The sequence below is a fragment of the Lipophrys pholis genome, assembly GCF_963383615.2.
Source record: "Lipophrys pholis genome assembly, chromosome: 18".
In the NCBI taxonomy this organism is placed as follows: domain Eukaryota; kingdom Metazoa; phylum Chordata; class Actinopteri; order Blenniiformes; family Blenniidae; genus Lipophrys; species Lipophrys pholis.
This window is the reverse complement of record NC_137646.1, coordinates 16,736,296-16,756,029: the sequence shown is the minus strand read 5'-3', so window position 1 is coordinate 16,756,029 and position 19,734 is coordinate 16,736,296. Positions and strand designations below refer to the sequence as shown.

Sequence of the window (19,734 nt, the reverse complement as noted above, 5' to 3'; positions counted from 1 at the left end):
TAAGTCATTAACAACAGAGACACTGTAGGAAGCAGTCTGGCTTTCTTCTCCGGACCACACGACAAACAAAATACCTAGGTCGGCCATCTTGCTCCAACTACCAGGCCTTCTCCTGTTGCTGCCATTTTGAAATGTAGTTTCTTGTGGTCCGTCATTTAGACTTCTCTCCCTCTCCACCTCATTCTCTCTCTCTCTCTCGAACTGCATATACACACCGAGCTGTATATAGTTAGTTAGAATCTGTGTGTTTTGTTTTTCATTGTGAATAAACATAATTTTTGGAATCATATTTGCTGTCATATTAATGTGGTCAGAGGTGCATGAAATGTCAGCCTCTTCTGTGTCAAGAACTCTTCAGGTTTTGCTATTAACTTTGGTAATTCTCATTAATTTACCTATTAATTCAAATTTGAAACGAATAATCTAGTATACTGATATCGACAAATTTGCTATCTTTTATTGTTAAACAGGTTGTGATCCCAAGGTTATCTGATGTATGTCAGAGTCCATCTAAAAAAAGTAAAATAAATAACTGTCTTTGACAATTATTAATCATTATTGACATCCAAACTGCCCATTAAGTTGATTCCCAACACAATGATATCCTAGAGTTAGACCAGCGCTTCCAACACAACCCACTGACCAATCGATCAATCAGGTAATCAACCAATCAATGATAGAACAGGATTGGAGTTTAGCAGCTCGTAGCAGGCAATTCAAATGAAATAGACTAAAGCACATAATAAATTGTTTTTGAACAGCAGGCAAGAAGCCACATAATAAATAAGCTATTGCACGTAAACATAAACTCTCTATGTATCAGTACTTATACAGCTATTCAGTGGCTTGATATCAAGTAATCTCATTTACAACAAGCAAGGACTGGCCAAAATGGCAGCATTCAAAAAATAACGAATGCCTGACAGACTGAACCGGAACTGGCCAATAAAAAGTATGTAAGACAAGTTTTAAAGACATTAGTGATGATGAATTATTTTAATTTACGTGTTCTCTGAAGAGTGTTTCAGGCAGCGGGAGCAGGAAGTCCAAAGAGCAGAAACTGTTTGTTGAATTTGATCTTAAAGTGAGGCATATGCAGACGTATGGTGGGAGCAGTCCAATAACCACTTTATAGATGAAAGTGTATCAGCGAAGGAGGTTATGAGCGGACAAAGACAACCGACAGAGATGAGTTAGGGATTTAAAGCAGGCGATAAATCTTAAAGCACACTAATTAGGGGGAGCAGGCATGTTGTAGAACAGGCATTAATGGGAAACAAGTAGCTGTGTCATGCCTCTGTTTTGAAGCAGAACAATTACAAGATTTATTAAGGAAATAAAAAAAAGCCAATCTCATTTTTAATAGACAAATTGTCCGAGGTATTTGAAGGTGAAAACTGAATGACTGTATCATCTGGTTATGTGGAGCATTTGGATGTGTAGCAGAAGGAGATTTTCCTTCATGCTGTGGGGGTAAGTTGACTTGCCCTGCAGTAATTAACGAATCCTTGCAGGGGGCGCCGGTAGGCAGATCCTCCTCTACTATTCTACTATGAGCATGCCAAACCTGTAGGAGGCAGTGCAGCAAGAATCATGAAGCCATAATAGTCAATCAGAATCCTTGAATCTCGTTACACTGCCCCCTACAGGTTTAGCGTGCTCATAGTAGATCTGAACCAGGTGTATTGTATATGCAGTCCATGGAAATAAAGATTTATTTGTAAATGTAGAGGGAGAAATATAAATGTATCTAAAAACTCAAGGGTACGTGTAAACGTGGCCTCTGACGTACAGGGAGGAGCAGTCATTTTGGTTTTGTTAAAAACTAGTGATGACTAATGAGATGAAGGCTCATCCGACTAGCTCACAAACTGGCCCCCAGCTCCATCAAGGCTCTTCATTTGCTCTACTGCACCCTCAAGTGAACAATAGATGTAAAGCAGGTGGATAGATAGACAGACAGACAGACAGACAGACAGACAGACAGACAGACAGACAGACAGACAGACAGACAGACAGACAGACAGACAGACAGACAGACAGACAGATAGATAGATAGATAGATAGATAGATAGATAGATAGATAGTGCACCCGGGGCATCAATCATGGGGTGGAAGTAATTTTTTTATTAGAGAAGGCAGCTTGGCCATCCTTCTCCTCTCTCCCACCACCTCCACCAGGTCGACGGGGCATCCCAGGACAGAGGTGACCTTCTCCCTGCAGAAGTCCACCACCAGCTCTTAATTATAATTCAGTAATGTTAATAAGTCACTCCTTAAAAGAGTAAACTTCGTTGTTGTTTTTTTGTTTTTTTTAAATGAATAGTTTCCCGTCTACAAGGTTTGCTAAGTAAAACAAAATTCCTTCCTGTACAAACTTTGTTTTTTTAATGCTCTACTACAAGCCTTTGTTTCACTTATCAGACAAGTTTGTGCATGCGGATGAGTTTGCTTTGACAAACCTGAAGTGACACAGACAACCAGTTCAGCTGGAGATTTGCACGCATTGATGCACCAGCCAAGTTCTGTTTTCTCAACCTTCTTTAACCCTCAGACCTCCTCACACTGAATGTTAGCCAGGCTTAAACCACTTGGATTACAGGTGAAAAATAACTTGTATTGCGTTGTTATTGCTCCTAAGATTTCGTTGTGTTCTAATTTTCATTTACATCAGTGCTTGGGGTTTTAGTTAGTCATCAATAATTTTTCGCATAAGATTACGTTTTCAGGTGATATCTGACTCGAATTTGAGACATAATCTTTTTGAACTTGGTTCAACGCAACACCATCTGCTCACGCCAAAGGTTTTCGTTTCTTTTCTAAAACCAAACAACTACGTGCAAAAACGATTAGGCTTCAATATTGTGAAACACCTGAGTCAGTCGTATGTACACAAATAAAGGTGCTACTTCTGATCTTTAATATAAACTAAGGTAAGTGAGTCAGAATCCAAAAGGTCAAAGGAACCCAGAACGTCTCAATCCAGACTTGTGATTCAAACGTCTGCGTCACACAGGCTCAGAAAAATAAAGTGCACATGCCAATGTGACTTACTGTGACAGTCAAGATTGCAATAGCCTATAATTTCCTTATTCAAACAATCTTACTTACAACAGGGCAAAAACCAGCTCAAGTAATAACACAGTGAATTTGCAGAGTCATGGAAGCCAATAAAATGACAACAGGTATGCCGATTATGCCATCTGACGGGTGGCAGAACCTGCTCCTTGTGTTTGTCTCATGCTCTCGCTCTCATGGTACCAACAAGAAATGTCAAAGGCTAAAATTAGAAGAAGGATACAAACAATAGATTACCTTCACACGTTAACGGTCAGCTTACGTCACTCAATCCATGGCAGGGTTGACTACTGCCGTGCAGTTTCCTGGTCTGGGCTACAATTCGGACACAAAAAAGAAACGTTTTAAAAACAGTTCTAGTTCAGTGTGAGCTCACATTGGCATGTTTAACACGGGACAAACAATCGCAAATAAAGTCGCGCTGATTCCTACAACGGCATGTATGTTTATTGACATAACTTCAGCTACCTTGTGTGGCGAGATAAATGCAATTAAATATGTGGAATATTATGATATTTGTTTTGGGACGATTCGAAATACAGAAAGAAGTGAAAACGGCAATAGTTTTTTTGATCAGTTATGATGTCGTGCATCTCGTCTAACACTCGTCAGTGAGGAAACGAAGGCCTGATTTGCTTACCTGACTACTAAATCCTTTATTCCTGTGGCCTGTCTGTGTGTATTTTAGCCGGTGACAGTTTCAGCTGAAAAGTTAATGTTTCATCATCAGATATCATCAAAAATCCATTCACCAGAGTAGTTACTCATCTAAAAACTAGTGATTCGGGTGCATAGTCGGAGTTGTGTCCCCACCCAATAGCTCTAAGGCTCTAATTCCGAGTTGCAAGTCTTAATTACAGCGTGTAAATTATAGTGTCAATAGAAAACACAGAGGGAGTTTATACTAACAAGGTATTCCACTCTGAAGCCTAAATGTCATGTCCTGTTTTTATCCGGCAAGTACAAATGCTTGTCAGAAGTGTTTAGTCTCGAGTGCACGGGCGATGCAAACGCAGCGACTGTCTTGACTGATCTACATGCGCTGACCTGCAGTGCAGAAAGGCTGCTGGGGGGGGGTTTATGTTGTGTGAACGAGCAGGTTACATTACTCAACTCATCTTTCTGAAACTGTCAATTCAATCACAGCCGTAACTTTTAACTTGCGATATAAAAAAAATTAAAAAAAAGAAGTTTGGTACTCCTTCAGCTAATACGTCAATTTATGATATAGGCGCCAACATAAATGAATCAGAATAAATGTTTATGGAGTTCATTTGGTGCAAACTATTTACTACTATTTACTATTCACTATTTAAAGCAAAAAAATATATAAATATAAAAAAAAAAAAAAGGCCTAAATCCAATAAAATAACTCGTTAAACGCAACTCAACCTGCTGCAGTAAAAGTACCATTAAACAATGTTCAGTTGTTAGCCTGAATATTGCTGCTCCTATGTGTACCACACCCTACAGCCTCACCGTAAGAATCAACGCCGACCAGTTTCTAATTATGTAGAATGCAAGATCGTCTTTGCATTTATTCCAGTCAATAAATGTCAATTGCACAATATTTCAGTCCTTCCCAGGAAAGGTCTTGAAGGCGCCTTGCACGTCTACCACAAAGCCAACGCCAAGACTGACAGACGGCTTACTGGGGAACTCTGGGTGAACATGGAAACACTTTTGTTGGCATCGTTCGACTGACTTCCCCGAAGAAAAACGAAATGGAACACAGGGGACGTTGTTCCTGAACGAGAAAGCGTTCTTGTCATGTGTCTAAAACAAACTGAAGAAAAGGTGTGATGATACAGCCCACAAGCAGTGACGCACGAATCTGTCAAGGAAACGCTTGGATTATGCTCACCATCTATTTTGATAATTGTGACAGCTTTAAAAAAAAAAAAACGTAAAACTGTCGCATGCTCATACCTACGTCACAAATGCAAGTTTCGAGTCAAGGATTTTTCTTCAGAAGTTGTTGCAAACTGCGTTTTATAATCCAGCCGGACGCTAAAGAGGTGGCATGATCGTTGGATAATTGGATGCATCGTTATGTATCGGTATACAGCTTCCAGTGCTTCTGTTCATAGATTTGGATTCCTTTTGGTGGTTATTATGTGAGACAGGGAATTTGCAGGGTGCAGAGCCAGGGCTTTTCAAACGTACCAATATAAAGAAAAAAGAAAGAAAGGAAAAGAGAAACACTGAAATGTAAATTGGTAAAAATAACAAACAAAGAAAAAAACGAAACAACGAAACAACACATCCCACTTGATCCACATTTGTATGACGAAGAGGAGTAGAAAGAAGTAAAAAAAAACAGAAACAAGTTAAAAACAGGCAGTAGAATAATTGACACACTGAAATGGGGGAAGGAGACATCCAAGGCGATATCTTCCAGGAACATGTTTTCCTCGCAAACTACAAATCTAAAGTGGTTGGGGCAAAAATGTCAATAAGGACTGAATGCAAAATTGGAAACACAGCATAAACCCATAGCATACATACCATGTTGAATGGTTTTTATTTTGCCACTCAATTAGAATTTGACATAGAGAGAGAGAGAGAGTGAGAGAGAGAGAGAGACCTCTTGAACCCTTGTTGGGTGTGTTTGCTTTAGTGGAGTTCTGGTGTGTGTGACTGTGACCGTCAACTTCCTGAGCAGCAAACGCCACAGCCAAGACGGTTGTGACAGGAGACGGACAACAAAAGACATAGAGAGAGAGAGAGGATTGTAGGAAAAAGGTGATGAGACAATTTGACAGTGAAATAAAAAGGGAGTTAAAGGACAAGCTGCTTAAGGTGGCCTATCCACGTAATCAGAGGTTGTAGAGTATTCTGAACAGGATAGAGTGCTATAGAGGATGGATGGATGGAAATTTACAAACAATGAAACAATACAACTTTTCAAAATAAACACATCGGGCAAAACAACTCATTCGGGTAAATGTAGCCAGAAGAACTTAGTAATAACTGTTTTTCTATCGACCGGTTAATCTTCTTTAAGGGTTAAACAGGTTCCTGAACCACCTCAAACGACTCCGCTCAATGTGCAGCTCAACTTTTATACACCGTGGAAGAAATGTCATTCTTTCATTTCTGACCCAGAGTTCACGACCGTAGGTGAGGGTGGGGATGCAGCTCAGGCACAACAGGCCAGTACAGCAGATGCATTAGTACAGCAGATGCATTACTGCAGCGGCCTTCAACTGAGGAAAGTGAAGCCTGCAGTTCTTCAGATGTTATATTTTTGTGGCTCCCTGAGATGAGTTGTCGGTGCACTTACAGAGTAGATTTATTAGGCCGCCCACCGATCCATAACTAACATGTTATGGAACGGGTCCAGATAGGGCAGGACGTTCTTCTAAATAACCCCCCCCTTTTTTTTTTTTTTTCTAACAGCATGCATTTATTTTCAGTAGCTTGGATTATTATATTGTCTTGTCTCCAAAGCTTTGAATGTTTTGGGGCATTGAAATGATCCATTGAAATGAATCACTTCTTGGTGCAAATAAAGCGGCACAACATACTTTATTCAGTGTTATTGTAAACGGGACAATCTGATCTTAGAATCTGAAAGAATTAAATCAGATTGACTAAAACGTATTCATTTTGTAATATTTCGTATATTGCACAATGCAAGGCAAGTTTATTTATATAGCACTATTCAGACACAAGACAATTCACAAGTGCTTTACATGAAATAAAATAAACACATTCGAACAATAGCGATTGAGAGTCTTAGTCTAAATATAAAAGTAAGAACATGTGTCAAATCTGTTGTTTATTTGAAAGCCTGTGCAAATATTAACGTTTTAAGTCCCGATTGAAAAGAAGTGAGAGTGTCAGCAGAGGTTTGTAGCACAGGTGAGGAGCGTCGGGACTAAAAGCTGCTTCACATCGTTTGCTTCAGACTTGGAAGACTTAGTATAAACCTCTTCCCGAGGACCTTGCGGGGTCTGGATGTTTCATATTGTACCGGTAAATCTGAAACGTATTTAGGCAAGAAGTACGATATTGAAGTGGATCCTTTGACGTACAGGCAGCCAGTGCAGAGATCTCCACCCTCTTCGTGGTGGCGAGGACTCCAGGCCGCAAAGTTCTGGATGAATGCTAATAACAACATCCTCTGCATCTAACTTGAAGAGCAAGTTCAAAGAAGAAAAGCACACAGGCAGGTATGACAGATCAAAGTGCCCTTGTCGGGGATGAGCAAAAAAAAAGAAGGTGTGACGGTGTAAATTCCTCAGCATTTGTTCGGGAATCTGTCACCAGGCTGTAGCTGTTGCCCAGAAATGTACTGGCCCTTTGCCACATTGAATAATAATGATATTGATGTGTCGAGATGAACATCGAATAAAATAGTTATTATCAATTCCAATAAGTTTGCATGCATTTCCCTTCAAGAAAAACCTCCCAAATTTTGATATTGACATTATGAGGTATTGTGGGTAGTATTTTTCAGGAAAGCGATGCCTTGGAAAAATGTGGAAAAGGCAAAGTGTTTTGAATACTTTCCAGATATCTATATTAGATCCATAATAGGGGATGACATTATTTTTTTAAGAATCGCAAAAATAAAATGGATTAGTAGTACAATTCTGACTTCTGTTTAATTTGCTTATTACTCCTGATTCATTAGTGATGGCCTTGAAGCATGAAGACTGATGAAGAGAAGAAAACAATGGCAGTGCCTCTCGGGGAACTTTTACTTGTCTGTCACGTCATTGGCTGGTTGTTAGGACGGACATATAAAGTCATCATCAGATGTCAGCGGTGACATTTGGGCATAAGTTTGCATCCTGAAAGACAGACAAGGGGACTGAAAACATCTGCAGTTGATAAAAGACAAAACCAGCAATCATTTTCATTGGTGAGTACAAATTTCACAACAATTTCAGGCATTATTTATTGGATTTAATGGATGATTTGATGGACATTTTTTATAAAGTTTTAAGCATTTTGTCAGAAATGATTCCAGTTATGGATGAGTTTAATCTTTTTGCCTTTGGATGATTTGATCATTTCATCCTGTCTAACAGGTCAGTGGAGTTGTATGATGAATAACAACAAGTGCAGAATTTTAAGGGCTTAAGTAGTAATAACATGAATCACAAACAGACTGGAAGACATCTTAATAATGTGGTTTGTTCATACTGATCCACAGAATTCCTTTTAATGTCGATGTTGGACATAAGCTATTGTTTGTTGCATTAGTTTGGTTTTTAAATGAGGCTCAATAGCAAACACAAATTATTGTTTAATTTGCAGAAAAGGGAAAAAATACTCACGGAAATACCACGATACATGAAAATGGCAGGAAGAAAAACAACTGCATTATTAAACCTAACAATAACTCTATCTACACTTTTAGGAATTTTACTTTGGTAGGGACTGCTGCTCAATTTTTTTATAATTTTTTGAATAACATCTTTTAGACAATGTGGGTCCACAATGTGTTATCTTCTCATATTGGGAGCCCATTTATTTGCCTGCCACACTTGGTGGGTGCAATTTAAATATTCAGTGTTTTTCCATTCAAATCTCTACTTTATTTAACTGATTGATGAATTCTATTTATTCACACTCACTTAAATCTGCTTACCTAGAGAACAATGTCTCCGGATTAATGAAAGTACCGTCACTACATGTGTCAATGATCATATTCCTGGAGAAATTGCTCGAGGAGGAGGAGCCCCCATGTATGAGGCTAAAATCAATGCCATTGTGCACGCTTCCGCGGTCCGCGCACAAGTTTGAGCATTCCACGGACATGCAATGCGGCAAGTATGTTCTGGCCCTTATGATCGATCTCAGAGCCATGGTGGAATCCTTTGAAAGTCTCACTCTGAACCTCATGCAGTATGACTGGAAAATACTAAAGCGAGTTGTTTTTGCCATAGTGTGTCATCGCACAAGAGTTTTTTATCTGAATTTTCACAATTTCTCTCAAGATTTGCATTGAATTCAGAAGTCATTTTAGTGGGTGACTTCAACATTCAATGGTAACTTCAACATTGCGTTCAGTTCAGTACTGGATACAAGTGGATTTTTGCAGAAGGTGAATAAGCCTTAATAAGTCTTGATCTTGTTCTCGCTCATGGTATTGACACTGATCAATTTCCCTCACGTTGCCAGACCACTTCCTGATATCATTTACATTTACATTGACTGGCTGTAAAGCACTTAATAAGAAATTTAAATATACAAGATCTTTCAGACAATCCTGTGACCTAATTCAAGGGTATAATCCCATCAACTCACAGACAACTGAAAACATTAAATAAGTCATGATAAATTGATTAAGTTAGGGAGTTGAATCAGAATGTAAAATGGATGAATGTGATGAAAAACTTTGGGGCTTGTTTTATTTTACAGATTCAAAGGAAGCCAAGATGGATGGAAGATTACTCCTAGCAATATTCCTGTGTCTAACTGGTGAGTTAATAAAGCAAAAAAATGTGTTTTGAATATCACAATTCCAAAAGGAATGAACTGCAGGGCGAACAAATGGAGTTGAATGAGCATGAAAAAGTAAGAAGAAAAAAAGGAACTGTGAGATTAATTGAATAATATTGTTTTTAAAAAAAAACATTTGGAAAATGTATTGGAGTTTGATTATATTATGTAAATTGTATTTTCCTGTCAGTTACTACCCCAGCGATGAGCACAACTACAACTTCAGCTCCCACAACTACAACGTCTGCCCCTACAACTACAACGTCTGTCCGAACAACTACAACATCTGCCCCCACAACTACAACAATGGCTGCCACAACTAGAACTTCAGCTCCCACGACTACAACATCTGCCCCCACAACTACAACGTCTGCCCCGACAACTACAACATCTGCTCCTACAACTACAACTTCAGCTCCCACAACTACCTCTGTCCCCACAACTACAACATCTGCCCCCACAACTACAACTTCGGCTCCCACAACTACAACTTCAGCTCCCACAACTACAACATCTGCTCCCACAACCACGACATCTGCCCCCACAACTACAACATCAGCTCCCACAACTACAACATCAGCTCCCACAACTACATCATCTGCCCCCACAACTACAACGTCTTCCCCCACAACTACAACTTCAGCTCCCACAACTACAACATCAGCTCCCACAACTACATCATCTGCCCCCACAACTACAACGTCTTCCCCCACAACTACAACTTCAGCTCCCACAACTACAACATCTGCTCCCACAACTACAACAACAGCCCCCACAACTACAACGTCTGTCCCAACAACTACAATATCTGCTCCTACAACTACAACTTCAGCTCCCACAACTACAACGTCTGCCCCAACAACTACAACATCTGCTCCTACAACTACAACTTCAGCTCCCACAATTACATCTGCACCCACAACTACAACATCTGCCCCCACAACTACAACTACAACTTCAGCTCCAACAACTACGACATCTGCTCTCACAACTACATCATCAGCCCCCACAACTACATCTGCTCCCACAACTACGACATCTGCTCCCACAACTACATCTGCACCCACAACTACAACATCTGCCCCCACAACTACAACATCTGCTCCCACAACCACGACATCTGCCCCCACAACTACAATTTCAGCTCCCACAACTACAACATCAGCTCCCACAACTACAACATCTGCCCCCACAACTACAACTTCTGCTCCCACAACTACAACACCAGCCCCCACAACTACAACTTTGGCTCCCACAACTACAACTTCAGCTCCCACAACTACAACATCTGCCCCCACAACTACAACGTCTGTCCCAACAACTACAATATCTGCTCCTACAACAACAACATCTGCTCCCACAACTACAACAACAGCCCCTACAACTACAACTTCAGCTCCCACAACTACGACATCTGCTCCAACAACTACATCTGCACCCACAACTACAACATCTGCCCCCACAACTACAACTTCAGCTCACACAACTACAACATCTGCTCCCACAACTACAACAGCCCCCACAACTACAACATCTGCACCAACAACGACAACATCTGCTCCTACAACTACAACTTCAGCTCCCACAACTACAACATCTGCCCCCACAACTACAACTTCTGCTCCCACAACGACAACACCAGCCCCCACAACGACAACATCTGCCCCCACAACTACGTCTGTCCCAATAACTACAACATCTGCTCCTACAACTACAACATCTGCTCCCACAACTACAACATCAGCCCCAACAACTACAACATCTGCTGCCACAACTACAACTTCTGCTCCCACAACTACAACACCAGCCCCCACAACTACAACTTCGGCTCCCACGACTACAACTTCAGCTCCCACAACTACAACATCTGCCCCAACAACTACAACATCTGCCCCCACAACTACAACTTCAGCTCCCACAACTACAACATCTGCTCCCACAACTACAACGACAACTTCAGCTCCCACAACTACAACATCTGCCCCCACAACTACAACGTCTGTCCCAACAACTACAACATCTGCTCCTACAACTACAACTTCCTCTCCCACAACTACATCTGTCCCCACAACTGCAACATCTGCCCCCACAACTACAACTTCGGCTCCCACAACTACAACTTCAGCTCCAACAACTACAACATCTGCTCCCACAACTACAACGTCTGCCCCAACAACTACAACATCTGCTCCTACAACTACAACTTCAGCTCCCACAATTACATCTGCACCCACAACTACAACATCTGCCCCCACAACTACAACTTTTGCTCCAACAACTACAACATCTGCTCCCACAACTACAACGTCTGCCCCAACAACTACGACATCTGCTCCCACAACTACATCATCAGCCCCCACAACTACATCTGCTCCCACAACTACGACATCTGCTCCCACAACTACATCTGCACCTACAACTACAACATCTGCTCCCACAACTACAACAACCCCAACAACTACAACATCTGCCCCCACAACTACAACACTAGCCCCCACAACTACAACTTCAGCTCCCACAACTACAACTTCAGGTCCCACAACTACAATTTCAGCTCCCACAACTACAACATCAGCTCCCACAACTACAACATCTGACCCCACAACTACAACGTCTGCCCCCACAACTACAACTTCAGCTCCCACAACTACAACATCTGCTCCCACAACTACAACAACAGCCCCCACAACTACAACATCTGCTCCCACAACCATGACATCTGCCCCCACAACTACAACATCTGCCCCCACAACTACAACTTCTGCTCCCACAACTACAACACCAGCCCCCACAACTACAACTTCAGCTCCCACAACTACAACATCTGCTCCCACAACCACGACATCTGCCCCCACAACTACAATTTCAGCTCCCACAACTACAACATCAGCTCCCACAACTACAACATCTGCCCTCACAACGACAACATCTACCCCCACAACTACAACTTCAGCTCCCACAACTACAACATCTGCTCCCACAACTACAACAACAGCCCCTACAACTACAACTTCAGCTCCCACAACTACAACATCTGCCCCCACAACTACAACGTCTGTCCCAACAACTACAATATCTGCTCCTACAACTACAACTTCAGCTCCCACAACTACGACATCTGCTCCAACAACTACATCTGCACCCACAACTACAACATCTGCCCCCACAACTGCAACTTCAGCTCCCACAACTACAACATCTGCTCCCACAACTACAACAACAGAACCCACAACTATAACATCTGCACCAACAACGACAACATCTGCTCCTACAACTACAACTTCAGCTCCCACAACTACAACATCTGCCCCCACAACTACAACTTCTGCTCCCACAACTACAACACCAGCCCCCACAACTACAACTTCAGGTCCCACAACTACAACATCTGCCCCCACAACTACAACGTCTGTCCCAATAACTACAACATCTGCTCCTACAACTACAACATCTGCTCCCACAACGACAACATCAGCCCCAACAACTACAACATCTGCTGCCACAACTACAACTTCTGCTCCCACAACTACAACACCAGCCCCCACAACTACAACTTCGGCTCCCACAACTACAACTTCAGCTCCCACAACTACAACATCTGCTCCCACAACTACAACAACAGCCCCCACAACTACAACATCTGCTCCCACAACCACGACATCTGCCCCCACAACTACAACATCTGCCCCCACAACTACAACTTCTGCTCCCACAACTACAACACCAGCCCCCACAACTACAACTTCAGCTCCCACAACTACAACATCTGCTGCCACAACCACGACATCTGCCCCCACAACTACAATTTCAGCTCCCACAACTACAACATCAGCTCCCACAACTACAACATCTGCCCTCACAACGACAACATCTGCCCCCACAACTACAACTTCAGCTCCCACAACTACAACATCTGCTCCCACAACTACAACAACAGCCCCTACAACTACAACTTCAGCTCCCACAACTACAACATCTGCCCCCACAACTACAACGTCTGTCCCAACAACTACAATATCTGCTCCTACAACTACAACTTCAGCTCCCACAACTACGACATCTGCTCCAACAACTACATCTGCACCCACAACTACAACATCTGCCCCCACAACTGCAACTTCAGCTCCCACAACTACAACATCTGCTCCCACAACTACAACAACAGAACCCACAACTATAACATCTGCACCAACAACGACAACATCTGCTCCTACAACTACAACTTCAGCTCCCACAACTACAACATCTGCCCCCACAACTACAACTTCTGCTCCCACAACTACAACACCAGCCCCCACAACTACAACTTCAGGTCCCACAACTACAACATCTGCCCCCACAACTACAACGTCTGTCCCAATAACTACAACATCTGTTCCTACAACTACAACATCTGCTCCCACAACGACAACATCAGCCCCAACAACTACAACATCTGCTGCCACAACTACAACTTCTGCTCCCACAACTACAACACCAGCCCCCACAACTACAACTTTGGCTCCCACAACTACAACTTCAGCTCCCACAACTACGACTTCTGCTCCAACAACTACATCTGCACCCACAACTACAACATCTGCCCCCACAACTACAACTTCAGCTCCCACAACATCTGCTCCCACAACTACAACAACAGCCCCCACAACTACAACATCTGCACCAACAACTACAACTTCAGCTCCCACAACTACAACATCTGCCCCAACAACTACAACATCTGCCCCCACAACTACAACTTCAGCTCCCACAACTACAACACCAGTCCCCACAACTACAACAGCCCCCACAACAACAACATCTGCACCAACAACTACAACATCTGCTCCCACAACTACAACATCTGCCCCAACAACTACAACATCTGCCCCCACAACTACAACTTCAGCTCCCACAACTACCACAGCTGCTCCCACAACTACAACTTCAGCTCCCACAACTACAACATCTGCCCCCACAACTACAACGACAGCTGTTACAACTACAACTTCTGCTCCCACAACTACGACAGCTCCCACAACTACAACATCTGCCCCCACAACTACAACATCTGCTCCCACAACTACAACTTCAGCTCCCACAACTACAACATCAGCTCCCACAACTACATCTGCACCCACAACTATGACACGCCCCACAACTACATCTGCTCCCACAACTACGACATCTGCTCCCACAACTACAACTTCGGCTCCAACAACTACGACTTCAGCCCCCACAACTACAACGACAGCTCCCACAACTACAACATCTGCCCCCACAACTACAACGACAGCTCCCACAACTACAACACCAGCCCCCACAACTACAACTTCGGCTCCCACAACTACAACTTCAGCTCCCACAACTACGACTTCAGCTCCAACAACTACATCTGCACCCACAACTACAACATCTGCCCCCACAACTACAACTTCAGCTCCCACAACCACAACATCTGCCCCCACAACTACAACAACAGCCCCCACAACTACAACATCTGCACCAACAACTACAACTTCAGCTCCCACAACTACAACATCTGCCCCAACAACTACAACATCTGCCCCCACAACTACAACTTCAGCTCCCACAACTACAACTTCTGCCCCCACAACTACAACAACAGCCCCCACAACTACAACGTCTGTCCCAATAACTACAACATCTGCTCCTACAACTACAACATCTGCTCCCACAACGACAACATCAGCCCCAACAACTACAACATCTGCTGCCACAACTACAACTTCTGCTCCCACAACTACAACACCAGCCCCCACAACTACAACTTCGGCTCCCACAACTACAACTTCAGCTCCCACAACTACGACTTCTGCTCCAACAACTACATCTGCACCCACAACTACGACATCTGCCCCCACAACTACAACTTCAGCTCCCACAACATCTGCTCCCACAACTACAACAACAGCCCCCACAACTACAACATCTGCACCAACAACTACAACTTCAGGTCCCACAACTACAACATCTGCCCCAACAACTACAACATCTGCCCCCACAACTACAACTTCAGCTCCCACAACTACAACACCAGTCCCCACAACTACAACAGCCCCCACAACAACAACATCTGCACCAACAACTACAACATCTGCTCCCACAACTACAACATCTGCCACAACAACTACAACATCTGCCCCCACAACTACAACATCTGCTCCTACAACTACAACATCTGCTCCCACAACGACAACATCAGCCCCAACAACTACAACATCTGCTGCCACAACTACAACTTCTGCTCCCACAACTACAACACCAGCCCCCACAACTACAACTTCGGCTCCCACAACTACAACTTCAGCTCCCACAACTACGACTTCTGCTCCAACAACTACATCTGCACCCACAACTACAACATCTGCCCCCACAACTACAACTTCAGCTCCCACAACATCTGCTCCCACAACTACAACAACAGCCCCCACAACCACAACATCTGCACCAACAACTACAACTTCAGCTCCCACAACTACAACATCTGCCCCAACAACTACAACATCTGCCCCCACAACTACAACTTCAGCTCCCACAACTACAACACCAGTCCCCACAACTACAACAGCCCCCACAACAACAACATCTGCACCAACAACTACAACATCTGCTCCCACAACTACAACATCTGCCACAACAACTACAACATCTGCCCCCACAACTACAACTTCAGCTCCCACAACTACCACAGCTGCTCCCACAACTACAACTTCAGCTCCCACAACTACAACAACAGCTGTTACAACTACAACTTCAGCTCCCACAACTACGACAGCTCCCACAACTACAACATCTGCCCCCACAACTACAACATCTGCTCCCACAACTACAACTTCAGCTCCCACAACTACAACATCAGCTCCCACAACTACATCTGCACCCACAACTATGACACCCCCCACAACTACATCTGCTCCCACAACTACGACATCTGCTCCCACAACTACAACTTCGGCTCCAACAACTACGACTTCAGCCCCCACAACTGCAACGACAGCTCCCACAACTACAACATCTGCCCCCACAACTACAACGACAGCTCCCACAACTACAACACCAGCCCCCACAACTACAACTTCGGCTCCCACAACTACAACTTCAGCTCCCACAACTACGACTTCTGCTCCAACAACTACATCTGCACCCACAACTACAACATCTGCCCCCACAACTACAACTTCAGCTCCCACAACCACAACATCTGCCCCCACAACTACAACAACAGCCCCCACAACTACAACATCTGCACCAACAACTACAACTTCAGCTCCCACAACTACAACATCTGCCCCAACAACTACAACATCTGCCCCCACAACTACAACTTCAGCTCCCACAACTACAACTTCTGCCCCCACAACTACAACAACAGCCCCCACAACTACAACATCTGCACCAACAACTACAACATCTGCTCCTACAACTACAACTTCAGCTCCCACAACTACAACATCTGCCCCAACAACTACAACATCTGCCCCCACAACTACGACTTCAGCCCCCACAACTACGACATCTGCCCCCACAACTTCAACATCTGCTCCCACAACTACACCGACAGCTCCCACAACTACATCTTCAGCTCCCACAACTACAACATCTGCCCCCACAACAACAACATCTGCTCCCACAACTACAACATCTGCCCCCACAACTACGACACTTCCTCCCACAGCTGGTGTCACAACAACCACTCCATCAGCCCCACTGAATGTGGTTCTTTTTGTTGTCATTGTGACGCCGTTCTCAGAAGAACTGAGGAATCCTGGCAGTCCAGCATTTAGAGCCCTTGAAGCGCCGTTGTTGGATCTGGTGAGTACAGTATTAGAATTGCTTTATAAATCTTGATGAATAGAGTTTGCTGTTGTTTTACAATTCAAAAACCTGATTGGTACTTTGTTCATTTCTGTATTTGTTTACTTCCCACAGTGTGACCGTACCTACAGACCATTTTTTCGATTTTTCCTGGGTTGCTTCGTCAGAGCGTTCAGGTACGGTCATACAATCACCAGCTTTACTGTCATTGTGCATATGTCTATTAGAATGTTTTATTGCTGACATTTCTGGGGAGAGATAATTACTTGCATGTCAAGTTGTCAATGTTTCTATGTTTCTTTGGTGCAGACCAGCTTCAGCCAGAACGCGAATGGAAAACACTGAGGCAGATTTGGACATTCAGTTCAATTCGTCTGCGCCGTCTTCAGAAATCCCACCGGCTGAAACTGTTTCACAATCTTTCGTTCAAGCTGCGTCCAATCCCAACAACACTGGCAACCTTACTATTGATACGGACTCTGTCAGAGTCACTGGTAAGCAAACAGGAGTCCTACATCTCTACGTAGATGATTGAATGAATAGACCTCTATTTGATATATATATATTGAAGATTTTCTTATTTAGCTCTAAAATTGATGTGAAGGTAATAACTTTTCTGATGCATGGCAGCAATTAATGGCAGCCCATTAAAGAGGCCACTGCCCTTGCCTTCATATCAATTTTTTCACTCATCCACTCCCTTGCATGAGACTGAATTGTTGCCAGTAAATAGCCTTCTTTTTACAACTACATTCAGTCAAGTTTGACAGTCATCAGAAAGAGTTGCGTACAATCACAAGAGTGCAGTTTTTTTCTGTTGATTGATTTTCATTTGTGTTTGACAGAAACAAATATCAGAAACACCACCACTGCTGCTCCCAATGCAACGACTGCTGCTCCCAATGTAACGACTGCTGCTCCAACTGCAGAGGCAGTAACAACAACAGATTTGACTTTCACATCTCGTGGAGAGACTTTTACAAGTGACTTGTCAAATCCATCATCTGCTGCATTCATGGCTCGGGCAACATCGATAACAACCAATGTAAGTGCTCTGAAAGTTGAGAGTTTTGTGAAATATCTTATGAGACTTGATACAAATGATGAAATTGGAGATAAGATGAATATATAAATGAATGTTTACGGAGAACTCCTGTGTATTTTTGCAGCTTGTCCCTTTCTACCAACGAGAATTTGCTTCATTTAGACGGTTATCAGTGTTGTCATTCAGGTTTGTCATTTGAGTAGTCTCCTTTAAAAAAATTAAATAATAATATCAAATGGATATTCAGGCAAATAAAACCAAATTATGATTATTCCTTTTGCAGCAATGGATCCATCATCAACATGTTGCAACTTATATTTCCATCATCGTCGGTTCCTAACAACGCTCAGATTGCAAACGTTTTGGCTACTGCAGCTCGAAATGTCACAGCCTTCAACATTGACACCACCTCTATTGTTGTGAACGGGACAGGTAAGCACGATTTAAAAACACGATTTCATTAAAAATGTACAATGTTGTTGAAGGGCTTGTTTAAGAAGTGACTTGTTTCCCTTTTTATCCAACAGCTACTCCTGTGTCAACTGCAGCTCCCAATACAACCGCAGGTGGAGTGAGCCACAAGATCAGCCTTGGCACCGCCTCAGTCTTGGTGCTGCTGTCATGGCTGCTCTCATGTCAGCAATAGAACTTCTGCTAGAGAATGTTTGCTGTCAGTGATATGAAGAAGGACTTTGATAATATTCAAAATGCTAAATCGTGATGAACTACTATTGGAAGAAACTTCAGAAAGAAACTTTATGATGAATAGACTTGATTAATAAGTACTTTGCTGTTCTGGCATTCAATAAATCCAGATTTTGATTCACCTACATTAAAAGTACCGACAATATTTACTGTGTAAAAACAAAGCTATTTATGATCAAAACAAAGTCTTTTATTTTTATATGAGTGAAAGTTCAACAAGAGTTTGGGGGCTGTGCCTCAAAACCTCAGTGGAGCTTTACAGCCAGAATTCAGGTGAATGATGAGGCGTCATACAAATGTAATATACTGTGTCCTGTATGAATATCCAGTCTGTTTTATTATTTAAATGTAATTTCAGGGTATTTTTCTATAGTCTTTGCTTTATTTTTGTGTAACTATATTCACGGATGCTCTACATTATATAATAATGTGTAAAACAATAGTCTATACTGTATCACGATAGCGATGATGAAATGTTTTTGCCATGTAAAACAGGCACTGAAAGCTGTATCTTAATTTACTGAAGATGCTTCTATTAAAGGTGTTGGAAACATGTACGGACTATGAGGTGGTTTTCATTCATCTTTCTTTAACTTGCTTTTCTAAAGTTCTCGTCTCACCAAGTCCTG

At 42.8% G+C, this 19,734-nt stretch overlaps 1 protein-coding gene across 1 annotated transcript; it reads left to right on the top strand.

The window, feature by feature from the left end:
- Nucleotides 1-12,249: 12,249 nt before the first annotated feature.
- On the top strand, nt 12,250-19,660 carry LOC308123963 (uncharacterized protein; the record flags this gene model as incomplete). The annotated part of the gene is made up of 9 exons (XM_080486714.1): nt 12,250-12,258; nt 12,428-12,447; nt 12,533-17,352; nt 17,470-17,531; nt 17,665-17,849; nt 18,201-18,400; nt 18,525-18,586; nt 18,684-18,832; nt 18,928-19,660. 3 exons carry the CDS (start codon nt 12,250-12,252, stop codon nt 17,322-17,324), a joined length of 4,821 nt encoding a protein of 1,606 aa, XP_080342840.1. The 3' UTR covers nt 17,325-17,352; nt 17,470-17,531; nt 17,665-17,849; nt 18,201-18,400; nt 18,525-18,586; nt 18,684-18,832; nt 18,928-19,660.
- Between the last annotated feature and the right edge of the window lie 74 nt (nt 19,661-19,734).